The 22,301-nt window shown below is 38.8% G+C and overlaps 1 protein-coding gene across 1 annotated transcript in view; it reads right to left on the bottom strand.

Annotated features, from left to right (window-relative positions):
• cntnap5b (contactin associated protein family member 5b) overlaps positions 1–22,301 on the bottom strand; it is a 544,617-nt gene that overhangs the window by 213,168 nt on the left and 309,148 nt on the right. The window contains exon 10 of the mRNA XM_028807238.2: positions 11,896–12,067. Within this exon, the coding sequence (XP_028663071.1) occupies positions 11,896–12,067 (172 nt within the window). The remainder of the gene's footprint in view (positions 1–11,895; positions 12,068–22,301) is intronic.

Here is a 22,301-nt window from a genome sequence, read left to right as displayed (position 1 = left end):
ACTTTTTAAAACATCGTGCTAGTGTGAGACCCCTGGGAACCGTCACCCAGTAATGCAGTTTTACAACCCAGCAATGAGTGTCCAACGTGGTGGCATCCACAGGGAAGACAAGATCTAGCTACAGTAGAACATGAATAATTTTTTACTAAGTTAAAAACATATAAAAGAAAAAGTTGGATATAACTAGTACATTCCTTGGCCTTCAAAACCATACTCAAATATTTTTGAGAGTAAAGGAATAGTTGTAAGAAAATAAATTTATAAACCAGATCAAGTCAAAGCAAAAACATACAACACAAAAAAAACCCAAAAAAATATGTAATTAATTGAAATCCTTGATTGCCAATACCCCATAATGATTTATATACTATCCTTAGAGACACAAGAACTATATAGAAAAATTAAAAGCAAGAGTCAGCTCATGACAATGGGCCATTTTGGATTGTTGTTTGCCAAGGGCACAGCTACTTCACATTGGCCATGGGTATAATAAAGACATCTATTGCTGGTCACATGATCAGGGTGGCATTGTGCTGCTGGATGGCAGGACAAATCTCTAAACATACATCTGGAGATCTAAATAAAAAGTGAAGCCTCTTTTACTCTTTTTTCTTTCTCTCTCTTGAGTTAGAGGAAGACAACAATCTTCTAAGAAGATTTTAGTGTTAGGACCTGTGCTTTGGGTGGCACAGTGGCGCAGTGGGTAGCGCTGCTGCCTCGCAGTTGGGAGACCTGGGGACGTGGGTTCGCTTCCCGGGTCCTCCCTGTGTGGAGTTTGCATGTTCTCCCTGTGTCTGCGTGGGTTTCCTCCGGGCGCTCCGGTTTCCTCCCACAGTCCAAAGACATGCAGGTTAGGTGGATTGGTGATTCTGAATTGGCCCTAGTGTGTGCTTGGTGTGTAGGTGTGTTTGTGTGTGTCCTGCGGTGGGTTGGCACCCTGCCCAGGATTGGTTCCTGCCTTGTGCCCTGTGTTGGCTGGGATTGGCTCCAGCAGCCCCTGTGTTCGGATTCAGCGGGTTGGAAAATGGATGGATGGACCTGTGCTTTGCATTCTGAAATATGAATTTGGTTTTGACTTTTAGTTTTCTCTTTATTGATTACCTGTGCTCCGACCATTTTGTGTGTCTCTTAACTTAGGTTTTGTCTCTATCTCACGGCACCTCGCTTCCTTTTCAAATGCTCTTGGCTCTCTCTGTTTTGTTATAGAGTGGCCATAACATAGGGAAGTCCAAACCACCCCAACTGGTTAGGGAGATAAAGACATGGCTAAGGTAGATTTAGATTGCCTACAGCATTTGTCTTCTTAATTTAATTTGCATTATACTTTTATGTTTCTCCTTTGTTCATGCCCTGTGTATGTTATTCTATAACCCATCCAACATTTTTGCTCAGGCATCTTTCTGCGATGGGAGGATAACCTGTTATAATATAATCATCTTTTTCTACTCATTAATCTGTTTAGTTTACTTTAAAACTGTATTTCAAGAATAAACGTGTAATGTCAAGGTTAAAAATGAACATAGCAACTGAGGAATGACCCATTTGTTGCTGCCAGAACGACCACTAGGTCTGACAGTTTTGAGCCTAATGAAATGAGGAAATTGTAGGGATTGTGTGATTCAGACTGGCATGGCTTTAATTGGAGACTATGAAAACATTCTGTGTAGACTCTATATTGGGATTGTGTGGCAAAAAATGCATAAACATAAACTCATAAACATAAACGGAAACTGCAAAAATATAAAACAGGCCGCCAAATTCTGTTTTTGTTGCATTTTGTCTCATTCAGAGATGGCCTCAAAAGTGGTGGAGTTTCTGCATTAAGGGCCAATGGGGCACAGGAAAATAAATAATAAACTTTACTCAGGAATTGATCTTACTTTTAACATGTTTATATCAACTACTTAAGCAATGTTGTCATTATAAGTGCAATATAATTACTTATCAATTAAAACACGACTTCTCGTACTAAGTGAAGCTTCTTCATGCTGGGTGCTTTCAGCCTTTTTCTAGCTGAGAGACAAGACCAGTTGGCTCTGCAGTGTTCTCTATACCCTTGGTTGTGTTTGCACATGTGCATTCTGAACATTTTAGTTTATTGATGAGGCTTGAAAGTCATTGGCCTTTTATAATGAGAATGATCGGTTGTTGTTGTTTTATTTTAAATCTTACATTTGCACTTTTAGAGTGAGCTTTTTTCCAGTTGAGGTCAGGTACAACAGAACAGCAAAGAAGTAGAAAAAGTCCAATACCATTTGGTCCAGTCATTTGAAATAAAACAAAGAAAATGCATCATTCACAAGACATTATGCTGCATTTTTATTTTCACACACAGTAAGAAAACATTTCGGAAGCCTATATGTGTTCCTTCTACATCATAGAATCAAAGTCAACAGTATGATTATTGTGTTTCAAGTGTGGAAAGAATCACTGTGTATCTAGAAAATAATTTTTGAAATTGTTTGCTGGCCATTAAACAAATGCCTGGCAGCATGGTAGTCAGCGCTGGTACCAGAGGTGCTGGGTGCAGTGTTGCATGTGCAGTCTGCATGTTCTTTTCACATTATTATGAGTTGCCCTTCTTCACATCAGAGCTATTCAGTTCTAAACTTGAGCTGTCGCTGTTTCAATTTAAGCAGTTCATGGCCAATAGATTTTCCTTAGCAGTAGGTGGTTGCAAGGCTCTCACTTTACTTAGCATTTAAATCTGTATGGCTGTATTTTGTCAGATGATGACAATATCCGAGTGTATCACAATGATCTGATGCCAACTGAGACACATCAGGCACCACCATCCCATTGTCTGATTGATTGGTTGATTGAGATGTAAAAGTGTGTGAAGTTGCTGCATTTTTCTGCAGTCATTACAAAAGAAGGATAAATAGGTAAGTTAATGTTAATGTTACAGAAGGTGGCACATGTATTGGAAAATTGTAATGGAAGTTTCATGCCAAAAATGATACTACTCATAAGGAGGGGATGGTAAGCAAAAGTCTTTATTCTCTACATTTCAACTATATATTCTCAAAATACCATTTTGACTTTAATTTTGACACTTATGAAATTACCTTTCAGGATATAATCAAAATGTTGAGATTAAAGGTGAAGGTTTGGCCCTAATATGTTTCCATATCTTCCTGACATCTGTCAGTGCTGCATTTTCTTATACCAAGCATCTTTATTTTGAACATTGCAGTGTTCAGCTGTTAAATATGATGCCATTTTTTAATCTTGTTAGACTTGTAATGGGTGTTGTAATAATACATGTTCTTAAAGGCACTTCGAAAAACAAAGCCTGAGTAATCTGATTGATTGAGTGCTTAAACAATTGGTCATGTAGCAATGCATTAACATTCTTTTGAGCTGAACATTTTTTCATGCCAATATGTACTTTAAGCTGCTAATTCCAATATACAAACACAGTGGGTCGGAACCCATCGAGGAACTACTGGGTGTCCTTTGCAGGAAACACACACACACACACACACACACAATCATGCAGGGCTAATTTAAATTTATTAGTCAATCCTGCACAGATATGGAAGGACAGAGGATTAATTGGGAGAAACCCTATATGGATGTGCAGATTCCATGTAGACTGTGACTCGGCTTTGACCCCAGAATCTTAGAGTGATGAAGCTTTAGTGCTAACTATTGCTATGCCATGCTGCCCACTGAGATTTCTTCAAGTATTTAAATAACAGCAAGCTGTATATTGACAATCTCACATCCCTTTTAAAACCACAGAAATAAAAGTACAGGCTGTTCTGTTCATCTTAAATTCTAACATATTAGGAATCTTACTGTAAGTCAATTTGTACACATTTCCTGGATTCATAAACTTATGTTGCATTTTGCAACAAATGCATGTCACTGAATAGTTTAAAGTTAATTAAAGTGAATAGGCTAGATCGGCCAGAGTTATGTACATTTCTCATGGATATAATGTGGAGAGTTCAACCTTAAATCATGAAACAAACCTCTGATTATCTTGCACAAACACGAGCAGGCAGGCAGTAGACACTTCCTTCACAATATTGGTTTTGTACATTAAAACAGGAAGGTGGGAACTGAACCAGCGTGAGTCCCAAAAATAAAGACAAAATCATTAGTGAATACATGCTGGGAAAGAAAATAAGGATAGAAATGACGTTTTGAGTGTGAGACTTGAAAATAACTAGAAGGAGAGAAAAAAACAAAAAATATCCCTTTTCTTTTCTCTGCTACACCGAAAAAGACCTCTGGTCTTAAAGCCATTTCTCCCCTTTTCTTTTTGCAGCATGTGTTCACATGTTCTGAATTGTGAAATCAGAGTTTGACTTTCCTGAAAAATTCCCAAGCACCAGTTGCACAAATCTTATATTAATAAAGGTGAACAACTGAAAAATGTTTTTGGTCTAAATTGATCAAAGTGAAAGATTTTCTGGTCATTTTGTTGGACATGGGGTTGCGACTTTTGAGTGGTCATGTTTGCATCATGTGAGGAAACTGATTTTTTAAATAGAATTAAACAGATAAAACACAATTTTCTGATTTATGAAGTGTGCTTTTATTTTTATTTGTAATCCGTTTATCCAGTTCAAAGCCATGGAGAGCTGGTGTCTGTTTGTGACAGCATCTTGGATGAGACACTAGTCCATCACACAACAAATGTTTAAATTTTACAGATGAATGAAGTGACAATGGATCATAATGGCAGCACTTGTTTTGTTATAAAACTATTTAATGTGATTATTAACCACTGTTCTCACACATTCTCTGAATTAACTACATGTCTTTGAATTGAAAAAAAGGGCTGAAAAAAACCCTCTGACATTTCTCCTATGTATAATACCAAAGAAGTTCCATTCAAATGTGAAAATTAAATACAGTGTGGGGGTCTGTGTGTGATATAGCGGGTCCACGGCTCGGAAAGAATGGCCAGTTTTAAATAAATAATCACCACACTCGCGACTTAAAGAGGGTGCATGGTAGTGTGGCCAGAGCAGTTCCCGAGTGCGATACGGGCTTGGGCGTTTCTGACACTGAAGTGCACAGGTGTGAGATCGCCCATGTCCGTGATTGATGCCGGGAGCTGCTAATCGCCGCACCTATGCCACATCCCCATTATAAATATTAGGAGCGCAAGTGCGGAGGGAGGAGAAAAAAAAAGAGAAGGATGGAGGTTAATAGGAAGAAAAGAAGGCAGGAGGGGAAGAAGCCGGTGCAGGAGTGAGTGAGCAAACGAGAGCAGGCTCTCTGTAATAACGACAGGCAGCCAGGAAGCGAGCCCTAGCAGGGTGTTTGGCCGGCGCCCGGGGGCAGATAGATTAGGTCACCCCTGCTGAGTTTTTCAGAGGAGTAGGAGTGACCACGATCAAGGACGGCTTACCACATAAGGCCACGGAAGGCAGCGGGAGTCGGAGGCTTGGAAGGTTGAAGCTGGGGAACCCGAGTCTCAGTCTGGAGGAGCTGTACAAAGCCAGGGGTCAGAAAGCTACCAGAACATCAGGAGAAGGTCAGCCGCAGGTAGGGTGACTCGCCTGTTGTTGGGCCCGGATGGGAGAAGCAGGGGAGCCGCCAGCTAAAGAAAGCATCGGGTTTTTAAAGGACTGCTTCCAGCCATTGTTGTTTTAACCTAATTTTAATGGATTAATTTATTGGATTATTTTAACCTCCACATTTCACCCTGGTTTTACGGATTATTTATTTATTGAGTTTGAGCACTGTACTTTATTTGAACACTGTTTGGTTTTGACTGTTTTAAATAAAAGCACATCTGCACTTTGCCCCTTCCCCTTGCTTCGTTTGGTGTCCTTATTGTCCAGCTCATCTGGTTACATTACAGACGGTGTCGGGTTCAAGAGGCTCTCTAAAGAGAGATGGGAGCATGGAGCAGAACCAGCATCATCACACTGTGTTTTAGCAAAAATGATGGCATGCAATTCTCTGCTGGTAGCTCTTGCATTCTGACTGTCCTAACTCACAATTATTTTGGTCTTAGAATTTGACTAGGGCTGTGGCAGGAGTGCTTTACGAGAATGTTTTATGCCATCATTAATTGCAATTGGGCTGTCATTCAGGAAAAATAATATGAATATGCACGTAATCAACATATCCTGCTGTACACTTCTAATGTTTTTTTCTTTGTTCATGCAGTGAATCCCTTTTTCCTTCATAAACATTGCCTTTATGGTTTTATTGTTATGTAAATAATTTAAAAAGAAAACAGGATCCCTGCCTTGCTTCCCTTTCCACTTCTAATTCTGCTACTCTTTATTTCAAAGAGGTTTCAGTTTCCAGTAAACATACTGTGTATCTCTAACTGACTTTTAAGACACCTTAACTTTTCAAGTTCAAATTTATTGCCCTGTGTGCATACTAGAATTAAATTCTTACTTGCTTGTTTCTTCATTGACAGTAATACTAAGCCACACAAGAAAATGCATCAGCATACATATACATATATATATATATACATAACTACAGTATATGCAGGAACACATACAGTATTTACATTACTGCGACTGACTGTCCAGTAACTTTATGACTTGCAGATTCTCTCCCTGGTGTGTGTGCCAGTGACCCTGTACTGTTTGCCAGAGGGGAGGAGTGAGAAAACTGAGTGCGTACAATGGCCTCCTCCTTATAAGACCGTTTGCCTTTCTGAGGCAGTGAGTGATGTATACGTCCTAAATGTTATATCTCAGCCAGAATTCCTTTTCTGGTTGAGGGTCAAAGTCTTGTTTTATGTCTTTGTTGTTCAATATTGAGTTGTTGAGGTATGTTAATGTTACTTTTGTTTTAGTGCATGGTTTGTTTTCTTTGACTGTGCCATGTTCTATGAGTTTTGTGGGCGGTCCTTCCAGGAGGCGGGGCCACCTGCCAATTCTTGCCAGAAACTTCCCTCCACTCTATAAATCCATAGGGCCCTGGAGGTTCATTTTGAAAGTGCTAGGAAGCAGGTGAGTGTAACTAGTGTTTTTGCTATTTTGATTTATTGATTTTTTTGACTGTTTTGCTCTGTTTTTTTAACTTCTTCAATGATTTGTGTATTGGGATTTGGTTTGTCCTTACTGGCAACTCCTTTTTGTCTTGGGTGTTTCATGGAGCTTAATGTACTTACAGGGCACTTTTGTAATAATAACTCTTTTATTTTGTAAAGATTCTACATGGCTCTTTTTGTATCTACCATGGTTTTTGACAGGATTTCCTCTTCTAGTAGGCATTTTTGTAAGTGTTCATAGAACTCTTCAGTGCTTTGAGACTCCTTGTCATAACATTAAACAGAAGGCAGCTGTGTGATAATAATGTTCTGTGATAATCTGTGCTGCCTTCAGCATTTTCGGCAGTACTTTAAAGTCTTGTGTCCTATCAGGATTGATGCAGCCAGTGAGGATGCACTCCAGTGTGGTGAGAACAAACAGAGAAATTGAATCCTTCCTCAAATGTCTAAGTACAGGCATTGAAAAGCCTTCAGTGCAAGGTATGCAATTGAATGTTCATCCATCTACTTTTCTTATTCCAATTACTTATTAGAGGGTTACAGAAGTAAGGCAGGAGCCAAGCCTGTATGAGACACCATTTCCTCATAGGGCAAAGTCAATTACACACCCTAATTTTCTATCAATTTTAGATTTGGCAAAGAATGTAATAAATTGAACTCTGGTAGGGAACCCACACAAACACAAAAAGTACAAGAATTACACCAAGGTGTGCAGCAGTGTAGACCTGGAATTGGATATATGTCTCTGAAAATTAATATGGTACATTTCTCTAGGGGTAAATGAAGAAATAGATGCCACAGTTGAAGTCCTGTGACAAATGGACATGACAGACAGAAGTGTGAGGGTTTGAATCAAATTTGAAAGACAATTGTCTTCTGATTACAAGCAGACTCCATGACCAATGTTTAAAGGTATATGAATCTTCCTGTCATTTCTTACAGGATTTATTTCACATTTATTTACTTTGGGAAATTAATCGTAACAGATCCCATTTGGTAGCAGGTAACCAGTAAAAGAATCTCAAAACCTGATTTATAATTAAAATCTTAGGAAAATAATTCTCTGAATGTTTTGCAATTGCTGACAAATTAACCAACACATGTTCAGAAGCCCACTACCTTTATAAAATGTGTTTAATTTCAGTTTGATAAAATACAAAATTTTTATACATGCACTTCAGGGACTCAAGGATCAGCATCATGGCACATTTGCTCTTATTGGACCATTTTGCAGTTGTCAGTTCATCTGATATGCTTGTCTTTGGGATGTGGGAGAAAAACTGGAGAAGAAAAAACACATAGACATGGAGAGAACACGCAGAGTCCACACAGGCAATAAACTGGTGTAGGATTTGAACCTACTACTCTAGTGCCATGAGGCAGCAAGAGCACTAACCACTCACTCTGCCAATATTTTATTTACTTATGTTTTGATACAAGTATTTAATTGATTCTTATTTTACACAAGTGATGTACATTTATTGTGTACATTGATATTTAAAACTGCACTTAGCAAGATGCCTGGACTGCAGGCTTTTACTAAATGAATATTAATAATTGCAGTGCCTGTCATCTCTCATTAAATGTCTTCAGCAAACTGCCAGCAATTTATAAAGATATGCAGATATTTTATTTAATGGATGCTTTAAGCTTTAAAAGCTGTATTAAAGGCTAAACTCCTTTAATTTCCAGGAACAGTATTATCTTTTGATAATACAATTTAGCATTTATTAATTGATAGCAGCCTTTTATATATTGACCCAAATCCATTAGTGTAATATCTGATATCTTATATCTGAAAAAATGCATATTTTTAGCATGAGGAAATATACAGATAGTTTTTACTAAATAAATTGAAATCGAACTGAATAATGGCAGCTTATTTTCAGAAGGGTGATATACAGAAGAATGGAATGGATATTTTTTGACATGTACAGATTCATTCCAACAAAATAGTGCATCATCAAATTCCCTGTCATTTATTAGTGGGCATTAGATTCAGCTTGTTAATATAATGTTTGTTTTCTAGAACAAGGTATTAAATATCACCATAAAAAGGTATTGTCAGGATCTGCAATGTATGCAAGTTGTTAACAAAGAGTTAGACTTTAGCTACAAGTAAATGCCTATTAAATTTTGACTGACAGATATTCTAATCCATGATCTGAAAAGGAATGTGTTACTGGTAATAATCAGTCTCGGAAAAATGCAGGGAAACCACATCAACATTTTTTCTGTATGAAGTTAGACAAATGTTCAACCCTTGAGATGCTCCAAACCATTGCAGGGCACTTTTACATACATACCCACATTGAATCGCACCATTAATTAACCTGAGACTCTCTGAAGAAAAATCCCATCAGGCACCAGGAGAACATTCAAACTACACACAAACAGAAATCACTGCTGAGTGATCCACACTTTTAACAATGCTAAATTTCGTTCTTTTCTTCCTTTAAAATGCTGTTAGCATTTATCTACTTAAACTTTTTTTCTTACTAATTTTATGTATTTTTAACATTTGTGTTTTATAAACAGACCGTAAATGTTCTTCTTTTATTTTCATATTAGGTTACTAAATAATATACGATAGATAGATAGATAGATAGATAGATAGATAGATAGATAGATAGATAGATAGATAGATAGATAGATAGATAGATAGATAGATAGATAGAACTTTATTTGTCCACATGGGGAAATTTGGCATTTTACAGAGGCTCCTTAAATAAATAAATATTTCACAGGCAGTTTGTTCTGAACATCGTGTAGAAAGCAGTAAATTATTTTTCGGAATAACAAAAGTTTTTTGTAATGTTTTATCAAATAAAATTATTTTATTACCCATTTTTATATTTTAAATAGCTGTGTTACCCGAAGAATTTCCTAAGACAAATGGGCCCTAGTTAGTTACTTGCATGTATCAGAATATACTATTTAAATAAATGAGTATTTTTCTGTATGCAATAATTGTTGTTGTTGTTGAGAGTGGCTAACATAATTAGATCACTGGAGCTTCTTATTCTTGAACAAGCTACATACAGTTACACATGAGTAAAACATTTCTGCTATAGTTTTCCTAGTAATGTGGGACACAAATTTATAAGAAACTGTATTCTTTTGAATTCAAACAGGTAATTAGTAGTAATTATGAGAATTTTGGGAAAAAATATAAGTTCAACCTGTAGCATATCCTCTAAAAATACTAGCTTCAGTCAGACTTGAATGTAAGAATTTGATCTGTAATCTTGTACCATTACAAAGTTTTGGAGAGTATACTGTATTGAGGGTTTCAGCCCTAAATATTGATGTATCAAAATGTCCTTTATTAGCAGATACCTAATGATGCAGATATAGAATCCTGACAAATTTCAGCTTTTTAACTAGACAGAAAATACGGCTTTTGTTGACGAGTGAGTGAGTGAGTTTCTCTATATATAAAATCCAACGTCTGTCTGTCTGTCTGCTTTTCACGAGAGAACTACTTAACGGATTTAGATTGGGCTTTTTTCTATAATTTGCTTGAACATTCCAATTGATTTTGTGACTTTGTGATTTTGTCTCTCATTGTGCTAATTAGAATAGTTTGCTTGCAGGAGCGATATACAGTATTCGCTCTAATCCAAGACAGAGGCTGTGGGCTGAGGGGAGGGGGAAGCGTGACATCAGGAGTGGGGAGCTGGGTGGGGGCCTTCCTCACTCACGTGCCAGCATTTGTTGGAATCGATCTACCTCGGGCCACGTTTTGGAGCGTACCTTGCCTCCGCTTAGGTAGCGATACCAAGTTTGTTTATTGATTTTTAAAGTTTGTCCTGTTTCACTACTACGCAGATGGAGCCGTGGGGGACAGCTAGTTATATATAAAAACCGACTATCTGTGTTAAATTTCGTAAGAAAATGAGCCTCCATTATAGTGCTGTTGGTTAATCAGGTGTATCAGAAGTACTATGTAAATAACTAACTGCTATTCTGCAGAGTAATGTTATGGTTAAAGCTTTGGACCGAGGACTTCAAACCCGGCTTTTCACTTTGCAGCCTTTGTCTTGATCACTATTACTACCTGCAGTACTTTTTGTATGGATTTTGCATGTTATTCCTGTGTCTGAATGATTTCTTCCCACGGTCCAACGACATGCAGTTAGTGGGGGGCTCTTAAAGATAAATTAGCTGGGATGTGAGGAAAAAGGTTGTGGATCTCAGCATTTCATGTGATTTCAGACCTCGTGCCTTATTGCTGGCGAGAGCTCTCTGTGATGAATCTAGATAAATCTTATGCACAAAAATGATGGATGATTTGCTATTATTCATAATTTACTGACTGCAAATAAAAATATAATAACAAGCAAAATGAATGTCAGTTCCTTAACACTCACTCTCACATCTTTTGTGTACAGTTTTAGCTTCTATTGATGGTAACAGTGCTTCTATATAGCCACATTGTGTTGCAAATGGAAAAGAAAATTATTTTCCTTCAGAATTGTTTTAGCTTCCTTATATAAAAAGTTATCAGGATGTATTATCAGGATGTATGATTACTGGCACGTACAGTATAGGGCAGCAGGTCTCTCTGCTTCAGAGTGCTTTTAAAATCCCTTTGACGAGACATTGCCCCCTAGAGGTCACCAAGTCCTAGTACTTGACTCCAGGGTTATTAATTTTCTTGCAAGCCAACATAAATCAGAGGCTCCACTGAGGCTTTTTTTGTCAGTTGGAAGCCCTGATGCTGGTCAGCCACTATAAAAATGTCTACCGTGGACAAGAGCAAATCCAGCACAGTATTTATGTTTCCTGTACAATCCTATGTATAAAAGACCATCACAGCACAGACAGCATTCGATAATAGATGAGTACTTACAGCTTATTGCTCTGTGTTTACCATACTTAAGCATTAACATTATTTTGTTTTTTACCTGTCTCTGATGCCGCATACATCAATTTGTATGTCGCTGAAATTTCCTAGCAGTCCTTGCTGCACTTGAAAAAAATTTATGGGCTGGTTGTTGATGAATATCAGGCGCATGCAACCTTGGAAAGCTAGAGTTGGACTTCTGCAGTTCAGGTCATTGAGGGTAGCAGGGCATCCTGTTAAAGAATATAAAAAGAAGGATATTGCAAGAAAGTAGAAAAAAGTGAATTTCAAAAATACATTTTTTTAACAAATCCTGCGTAACTGCCACATTTCCAGATTCTCAAAATCAGTTTGCTTCATATGGTATTTGAATAGACTGCCTAGTATTGTCCAGTGTAACATTTACACAGCAACTCACTTTTTACTCTGTATGGGTGATCTATAGTGCAGGAAAGGGTGAGCTGCATTATGTCCTTTTTATTGTTTTTTACAGAATTAAACAAATAAAATAAATAAACAAGTAGATAGATGAATACATAATATGCTAAAAAGTATTAAACGATTATGAACACACACATCAACTGATAAAAACATAAAAGTCTTTGCATTGTGTGAACCATAAAGGTGCTGTTAAGACATTGCTGAACTAGAATTAAACCAAGATGAGTGTAAATAAGCCAGCAGAGGGCATCTACTCAACAAAAATAAAGTCCAGTAGAAGATATTAACAAATGCAGAAAGCAAAGTACAAACAAGACAAGAATGAATGTAACCTCTCTGGACCTTCTTTCATAGCCTTGATTCTTTGAGTCTCAATGGAGTGACTTATCCACTTGTCCACCTTGGTACTTTTCGCCTCCTTACTCTTTGTCACTATCCTCGTGGTCAATCTTCCCAAAGCTACTTGAGTGCTGGCTCCTACTTTTCATAAAGGACTTCTATTACTGGAGCAAATATAACCCTCCTTGCTGAAGATGGTTCCAGTTCACTGTTACATTAATTCTGCATTGAGGAGAAACTCCATAATAATAATAGGGATACCATTCCAGAGCTCCCACAGGAAGCTCATAGTGTTTCTAAACTCCTGGGGTCAGATTTATAAAACTTGCCTACACACAAAAAGAAGCTCAAGACATATGTATGTAACTTTCAATGCAAAAGTCTGGATTTATAAAACTCGAATATACTGTATTTACACAACTCCCACCTTGGAAAAAGCGGGAAATGACAACACTCTTGATACAGTGGGCAAATGCAGCCAAACCACCTAAATGATGATTCAGGCGTATAATCTCTCTCTCTCTCTCTCTCTCTCTCTCTCTCTCTCTCTCTATATATATATATATATATATATATATATATATATATATATAATATATAATATATATATATATATATATATATATATATATATATATATATATATATATATATATATATATATATATATATATTGTGGAGACTGGCCCAGACACAGACAGATGGACACCAAAAGTTCAACCACCAACACCCCTTTTATATTCACCAGGACGTGCTCCAGGTGCCTCCCAATGAGCTTCTGCTGGCACTCCTTGGTGTGGCGGAAGTGTCGGCTGTGCACCCGGAAGCACTCTGGGTGTCCCTGGTCTTCGTCCCCCCAGAACTTCCGGGCTTCCCAGCTAAGGTACCGCCTCCAGCCGCTCGCCACAATATATAAAATCCAACATCTGTCTGTCTGTATGTCTGTCCGTTTTTCACGAGAGAAATACTTAACAGATTTAGTTCTGGTTTTTTTTCTATTATATGCTTGAACATTCCACTTGATTTTGCGACTTCTGTCATTGCGCTAAGTATCATAGTTTGCTTGCGGTACCGATTTATTTGTGAGAATCCAAGAGAGACACAGCAGGCCAAGGGGAGGGAGGTGGGGCCCTCCTTAGTCATGCGCTAGCCTTGGGGTGTATCGTACATCGGCTTAGCTAGCAAATGAGAGAACTACTTAAAGGATTTAAATTGGTTTTTTTTTTCTATAATTTGCTTGAAAATTCCAGTTGATTTGTAACTTCTCTCATCATGCTAAAAATCATAGTTCACTTGCAGAAGCAATATATTTGCACTAATCCGAGACAGAGGCTGCGAGCCAGGGGAAGGGGAAAGCGTGAGGTCAGGAGTGGAGAGCTGGACAGGGTCCTCCTCGCTGTCCTGTTTCACTTCTACGAGGGCGGTGCCACGGGTGATGGCTAATAGTTAATATAGGCCCTTACAGCCTATTCATAGCCTAATAGTTTGACACAATATGGCTTGTTTGGTGCTGTTTTAAAACTATGCAAATTGCCATATACAAAAGTAACAAACTTTTAGGGCCTGGCAGAATTTTTTTTCTCATGATGATGACTGGCTTATTAACCAATTTAGGCTCCGAAAAGCCATTCAGTTTTCCTAACGTAATTGGGGCAATTGACAGCACTCATAGCATTAAGGGCAGCTAATGAGAATGACACTGCTTTTGTTAGCTGTGAGCAGTGACATTCCATTAACACACACGTCATCTGTGATGACAAGATGAGCCTGACAAATATTATGACTTAGTGGTCTTTGTCAACCAATGATTCATTTATTTTGGGGCAAAATAGTGTTGGTAGATGAGTTGTCTTGTACGTGACTGATATGTTGGTGCGGTAACTGAACCTGCAGTTTAACATATGGTCTATACTATTGATTGTATCATGTCATTACATGTGCCAAGTAACAATGATTGCCCATTCAGACACTGGTGGCTTAAGCCTTTTCCCAACTCAAGAGTGCAGAGGCTAGGTGCTTGAGTGCCATGAGGGGTGCACAATAGGATTCCTCAAATGCAGGTGGTGGTATCTGGATGTGTCAGGAGGGAGGCTGCATTGCCAGACAATGAAGGTCTGAAAAACTATGCTAGTTTTTGTACGAGAATGATTAGCAAAGTCCATATACGGTTGTTCTAGGGTGGCAGTTGGGCAGGGCCCGAGTCGTGTTCACGCACAGACATGTACAAGATGATTGTGATTTGTAAAGAGTAAATTGCGTACAAAGTTGCATATACCAGACTTTATAAATCAAATATTTTTATGGCATACACCAGCGGTTCTCAAACTGTGGGGTGAAGTAACAAAAAAGGGGGCACGAATGTTGCTATATGTGATGTAATTTCACTATTCGTAGGAAAATTTTAAACTTGTAGCGGTGTATCGGCAGCAAAAAATATAGGAATAAATTTTATTACGGTTTCAAAAAAATGTTAGGGGGGCGTGATTTAAACTGTTATGAAACTCAGGTCGCAAATACTTAAGAGGTTGAGAAGCACTGGCATACACATTTTCTGTTTTTTTGGCTAGCGCTTATTTTCAAGCTCAAATCCACGCAAAGCTTTATATACAAGACCCTTGAAAATTAGAAGGTTCTTAAAGGGCTACATGTCACAGGCAAACCCCAAGTTGACAATTTCACATCAAAGATAATAATTATCTGGTGTTCTTTCCCACGCCATCACTTCTCCCTTAATGGAAAGTATGGCAACTCAACATGTAGTTAGGTCAAATACCCTCTTGTCATCTCTGACGTCTTCCTACTATCTTTGTTTTATAAAGAGACTGATGATTATATACAGTGATGTCCAGTCCCCATATTACAATAGGTGTCCCTACTTGATGTACTTCCAGTTCACCAATTACATATAGCGGAAATTGAATGCATAATTTCCACTATTCACCCCCCAGAGGACATAAATAAATAATTAAAAAAAGGAAGAAAGAAAGAACATGCTCATGAAGAAATATATATGCATAATTTTATAGAAGTCTATCTTTTTCCATTTTTTTGTTTACCTTACATTTCAGCCTTTATATTAAATGTCTTGCCTTTTGTTCACAAAAGGTAAATGTTGGCAGCTATACTGATTAAAAAAAGAAAAGAGAAAAGAAAATAGTAAACTGACTGATACAGAAGGATGATTTGTGATATTTGTCTTCACAATCAGTTCTTGGAAGAATGGCAAATGATCCATTACAAAACACACCAAAGCATGCCAGTAATAACAGAAGTGGAACATACTGTGCCTAGAAGTACATTTTGCAACGGAAGAGCACAGGACAAAGTCATTGAGTCAAAACCATTTCCATGGAAACTGGATGATACAATGTACTGGACAGAAGGCGTGTTAAGTTTTATCAGGTGTGAGTGAGATTCAGCCCAGTTGATAAACAGGACTGTAATTTTATGAACGGAGTTCTGATTTATACTATAATCAGGCCCTTGTGGAGTTGCAAGGACAGTGTGCTCTACTAGATGGAGTTGTGGGTCAAGAGACAGATTAGCCCCTGAGCTGGAAATGTTTCCTAGGGAACTGAAAGTGACCTGTAAGTGCTGTTGAGCTAGGGCTTAATAGAGCCTGCTGTCCATAAGGTCGGACAGTGAGCTTGGATGGATGGATGAATGAATGAAATTTACTGTCTGTGCAGGCTAAAATAGAAACTTAATCTCCCAGACCCTAAGTATAAAAAAATCTGATATTCATTATTCATTCAACATGGCTATAAAACAGTTGAACCCCTTGACTTTAACAAGAGAAGCATGTTTCTACCAACTTGCTATAATACACATGAACTCACTGAGTTTACATTTATTTTCTTGCACCAGGATAATTGAAGGTTATTGTGTGTATGGTGCTATAAAAAATCATTCCGCATAAAGTGAAAAACGTTTTTTTTATCTGAAGTCTGCAAAACAAATTTCTCATATTATTTTCAACAATGCTGTGTGGCATGCGGCTGGGGGTGGTACCCAGCCGGGACGCCCAGGAGGACCAGAGGAGGGCTTGCACCTCCTCCAGACCACAAGGGGGTGACCACCCTGGTTGCTTTGGGGACCACGGGTACAGAGCTTTGAAGCTCAGCCCTGTAGGGGCCCGTGGTCACCGCCAGGGGGCGCCCCAATGCCTGAGGAGCCCTGGCCCTCAGCAGTTCTGCCAAACCAGAAGTGCTGGAGGGTGAAGAAGACCAGGGACACCCAGAGTGCTTCCGGGTGCACAGCTAGTACTTCCGCCACACTGGGGACTGCCAGCGGAAGCTGATCGGGAAGTACCTGGAGCACATCCGGGTGGATATAAAAGGGGCCGCTTCCCTCCATTCGGGGGCTGTAGTCGGGTGGAAGAGGACAGAGCTCAGAGGGGTGTAGGTGGTGAAGAAAGGCAGTGAGGAAAGAGGCCTGGACTTTGGGGTGCTGCGGCAATGGGTTTGTGTGTGTTCATACTTGCAAATATACTGTAAATAAACGTGTGTTGGGTGCAAACATCATGTCTACCTGTCTGTGTCCAGGGCTCGTTCCATAGCTGTCATAAATATAGGATGTGTCATTATGCCAGTGTTCATACTACATGATCTGTAACTCAGATAATTTCAGTCTCTGTTAAAGTGAATGAATACACCTTAATAAATCAGCTTTAAATAAACTATACATATCATACATACTGTAAAAACCCAAGAAGGGTGGGATACAGAGGAATGGAGTAGCACTCAGATAAATTGCAATGGCCATCACATAGTTGTAAAAGATGTGAAGGACGTTCCTTCCCATATTAAGGGAATTCAGTCTCCTAAAGAAAAAGAGCCTGCTCTGCCCTTTTGTATATAGTTCCTCTGTGCCCCAAGACCAGTGAAACCTGTCATTAATGTGGATCCTCTGCACCCACTCCTTGAATAGTAAGCGGACATAGAGGTTCTATGGTGCAGCGAAAGTCAATAATCAGTTCCTTGTTTTGCTAATTTCAAGGGGTAAATTTATACTATAATCAGGCCCTTGCGGAGTTGCAAGGACAGTATGCTCTACTAGATGGAGTTGTGGGTCAAGAAACAGATTAGCTGCGGTGGGTTGGCACCCTGCCCGGGATTGTTTCCTGCCTTGTGCCCTGTGTTGGCTGGGATTGGCTCCAGCAGACCCCCGTGACCCTGTGTTCGGATTCAGCTGGTTGGAAAATGGATGGATGGATGGATGAAACAGATTAGCCCCTGAGCTTGAAATGTTTTCAAGGGAACTGAAAGTGACCTGTAAGTGCTGTTGAGCTAGGGCTTAATAGAGCCTGCTGTCCATAAGATCAGACAGTGTGCTTGAATGGATGGATGAATGAATGGATGGATGGATGGATGGAGCTCAACAAATGATGTAGCTCAAAGTGCTTTACATGATGAAGAAAGAGAAAAAAAAATACAAAATATAAAAAAGTAAAATTAGGCAATACTAATTAAAATAGAATAAAAGTAAGGTCCAATGGCCAGGGAGGACAGAAAAAACAAAAACTCCAGATGGCTAGAGAAAAAAAAAATCTGCAGGGGGTCCAAGGCCACGAGACCACCCAGCCCCCTCTAGGTATTCTACCTAGCATAAATGACCTCAATCAGTCCTCATGGTTTTCAGGCTTCACATGGAAGAACTTGATGATGATGGTCATGTGGACCTCTGGCCTTTAATCTATCAATCAAAGTATTCAACATTCCCCACACTTTGATCCATGCCAGGATATTTCAAAAGACTCCCCACAGCAACATGCCAAAGCTGTCTCCTTGGTACATATTTCTGACAGGTAAACTTGTTTTGCACTGATTCTTTTAATGGCAGACTTCTCCAGGTAGCTCAAGCCCCTTCTAATAATCCTTAGACACTCTAGCAAGGTCTCTTTCAGGTCTGGTCCACAGACAGTGTCCTCTTCTTTAATCTCTCATTCTGGAGGGCAGCACAAAATGTTTCACACTGTTCCATTTTAAGTGGGCAATGTTTTCAGTGGAGGGAATATTTTCAGATCTTTCTCTCTGGCTGGGCCAACCTGAATTGAGCCTTCATGAGTGTGGTTAAGGGAGGCAGCCCCTTTCAATAACCACCAATGTTACTGTTGAGCCAATCCATCTCTGTCAGTAAGAGATTCTTATCACATTTCTACCATGTAATAAGCATAAGTTTAATATGCCACTGTACTCTGTGCAAATATATGTTATAAATCTGCCTTTTTCTACTCACATGCACAGTTGACACAGAGCCAGATTTAGCACAGGGGTTCACCATATAGAACTGCTGGGCAAGCATTAAAATATAAGACAAGACAGATAGACAAAACTGGGAACTGGGCAGTCAGACTGAGGACTGTTGTATACTATATTTGTCTGTCAAAGTCAGCATGAAACTGTATCCTCTTTTGCCTTGTTTGGAATTGCATGATTCACCTAAGTGGGAGCTTGCACGTGAAGAAAGAGTATAAAGCCTTGGAACATTGCCCAGCACACACAGATGGATGGGAGATAACGTCATTAGATCCTGAAAATCCTTCTACTGCAATGGCAAAAATGGCACATTCTACATATCGGGCCCCCACTCCTGAACTGGGTTTTTGCCATTGGCTTCCTTCGTCTGTTATGCAGCATAAGCTGTCATTAAGGACAGCTAAGTTATTTCGCCTATGTGATTTCTTACCATCATATCACTAAGGGAGGGGTATCGCCTTTTTATATTATAGCTGTATAGATTCGGGTTATGTAACATGCCGCAATCATGAAAGAACTCATTTCCAGGGAGCTGCTCTCTGCTGGATACATACCACCTGCGCAACAACACTTAGGGTAGAAGATAGATTAATGGACTAGCAAAATTGGCAGCAGGTTTTCCTAGAGGAATTATTTGTTCCTGAACCTGAAGCTTCATCATCAACCGTCATCATCAATCTCATATTGATTTGCCTCCAACTCAACTTTCACTCTCCTCTTCCACTGCTCACATTGGCTCCAAAGCAACGTCCCTCTAACTCACCAATCCTGTGAGATGATCCATGCAAAAGCTAATGGATTTTACCAGAGGGAAATCTTCCAAGTAATTCTTCCCAATAGCTAAGTGCTTGCCCTTGTCTTTCATGATCTTTTGAGACCTCTTTCTAAAAGTGCACAGATTCCATATCAGTGTCCGTCTCAGGTCCAGTCCATGGGCGTTACAATACATTTTCTGACTCGAATAATCCCATTTAATCTTGTGTTCCAGCCTGAACCAACAGGACACGGGAGCAAGGGATGGAACAGACCCTGACAGACCTCCAGTCCATTACAGGGCCCACTTATGGATATTTATACAATCGCATATGAGTTGAATATACATAGTATAGTATCAACGTTGAAAGCTCAATAAAGAAATTCTTTGACATAAACATTTTCTGAAGAATAAATTCAGAATATATGCCAACTGTGCACTGGACTACCTGTTTAAAGATAAGTTCACACACGAAAAAGGCTGGTTTAAGTTTGAGTCAGATCTTTTTTGGGAGGGTAGTACTCCATGCCATATGGTAGACAGATTTGAAATTCACCAAGTAATTAAGATGTGTCCTAATGGTTTCAAATTACTGCATACCTACTAATCCAGTACCTCCAAAAGGGAAAAAGAGGGACAGAAGCTAAGCAAGGCATTCAAAGAGTCAGAGCCATATGAACGCTTCCACCTGTCAGAACGAAAGCTTCCTGAATTTGCAGCTTTCATTTTTGGATTTCTGGAATGATTGTGTTTTGACACATCTTGTATATTTATAGTAATAAATGGGCCTCCATCACACATTCTAATTTACAGAGGTACTTTCAAAGAAAAAAAAGGAACACCGCAAATTTAAAATTTATACTTACAGAGTATTATCCTACCACACTACTGTTGCCTGTGTATTAATCATTGGCAGGCTATGAAAAGCAGCTATTAAAATTATGTGGTTAACAGCACATAAGGCCATAGTCATAAAATAGCAACTAGAAGTTTATAGGTCTATCAACAACTTTATGTCTGCCACTGCACTAACATCTCACAATTATGGCTTTTAAAGGAAGAATAATGCACTATAGTGGAGTTGTTCTCAACAATAAAAGTTATTTATGTCTTACAAACAAAGAAGACTTTTAGCACAACAGCAGTAGCTTTCCTGATCCTGCAAATCCTTTACAGCAGTATCAACTATGTCTAAATTAACCGGACAAACCAAGTTATTTGGTTCAACTCAATTTTTTGATAAACTTTTCAATTATGGTGACTTTTCTGTAATATGTGTTTAATTATGCTACAGAAAGATCTGTGCTGGAAAAGGAAATACTGTTTGCTGAAAAAAAATAAATTCCTGACTCCTGAAAAAACATTTGGTTTCCTCATCGCAAGTATGTATGTACAGCCCCTAAAACAATTTTCATATAAAAGGAACAAGATAATGCAATGGTGATAACAGTAAAAAAAAGGGAGGTGAGTCTCTAAAACAGCTAATGTGCAAATGTGCGACAGAAGCTAGTGAAACATGAGCTCAGTGCTTAGGAGAAACTGGAAAGCAGAGATCCAGATGCAGGTCGGAGAAGGCCTTAACACATATTTTATTAGATGCTTCTTATTCAAGTACTGTATATTCCTTAGAAAGGAATGTTACAGATGTAATGCTTCAACTAGAGAGCTAAAATGTTACAATATATCTCTAACCTTCTTTTGATATTTCTTTTCAGAAATGACTTTTTCCATACACACTAACCCAGCTCTGGGTTTATTAATCTCTCATTGGTATAATGGTTAACATGCTAGTGAAGTGGTTACCTCTGCTGTTGTGCAGTTTCAGGTCTTGGGTTCATGCCCAACACCAGGTCACTGTCAGTGTTTAGTGTGCATGTTCTCCATGTGTCTGTATTGTTTGTTTTTTCTTCAAAGATCTTCAGTTCTCCTCCACATCCTAGAGATGTACATGTTAGGTTAACTACCAATTCAAAACATGCCCTGTGATACACTGTCACCATTTCTTGGGTCAGTTCTTGCCTCTATGAGAAATTAATGTTATCCAATGAATAATGTAACCGTTAACAATTAAGTTGAGTTTGATTTTAGAACTGCTGATTGCTTGAATTGAAACTATTAATGTTATTATAGCTTAAGGTCTCTAGGGACTGCTGGTCTGAGTTGGCAAAACATTAGTTTCACACGGTGTTAAGGGGGACTTCAGAAGAAAAATATTTATGTCATTATGGTTAATAAAACCTGAAACTTTCCATGCAAAGGCAACTGGACAGGAGCAATCAGGCAGAGTGAAATCCCAGTACTCATTTTTGCATCTGATTGGGATCCCACTAAGGAAAGGCAGTTGGACAACCAAGGGCATCCTAGACCAAACTTTGGTCATCCAGAAGGATCAGGTATACATGGTAGGAGCCACCACTAGGTGGGATGAAAAGCAGAATACAGTAAGTGTAATTGAAATTCAGGTACTGTAACTGTCAAATACAACAGCAAGATATTTTACAGACAATGATGGGATTTGAAAAAATGCAATATTCAGCAAGAAGAAGAAAAGCAATCCTTGCATTTATTTTCATTCACTTATTATCATAATCTGTATTAAAATAATATTTGGCAGCACTGAGTGCAAAACACAATTCATCTATAGATATGGTGCCAGTCCATCATAGTCACTCACTC

The sequence above is a fragment of the Erpetoichthys calabaricus genome, chromosome 8 (assembly GCF_900747795.2).
Source record: "Erpetoichthys calabaricus chromosome 8, fErpCal1.3, whole genome shotgun sequence".
NCBI classification, from domain to species: Eukaryota; Metazoa; Chordata; class Cladistia; order Polypteriformes; family Polypteridae; genus Erpetoichthys; species Erpetoichthys calabaricus.
Note: the sequence above shows the minus strand (reverse complement) of the source record. Positions and strands in the feature narration are given on the sequence as shown.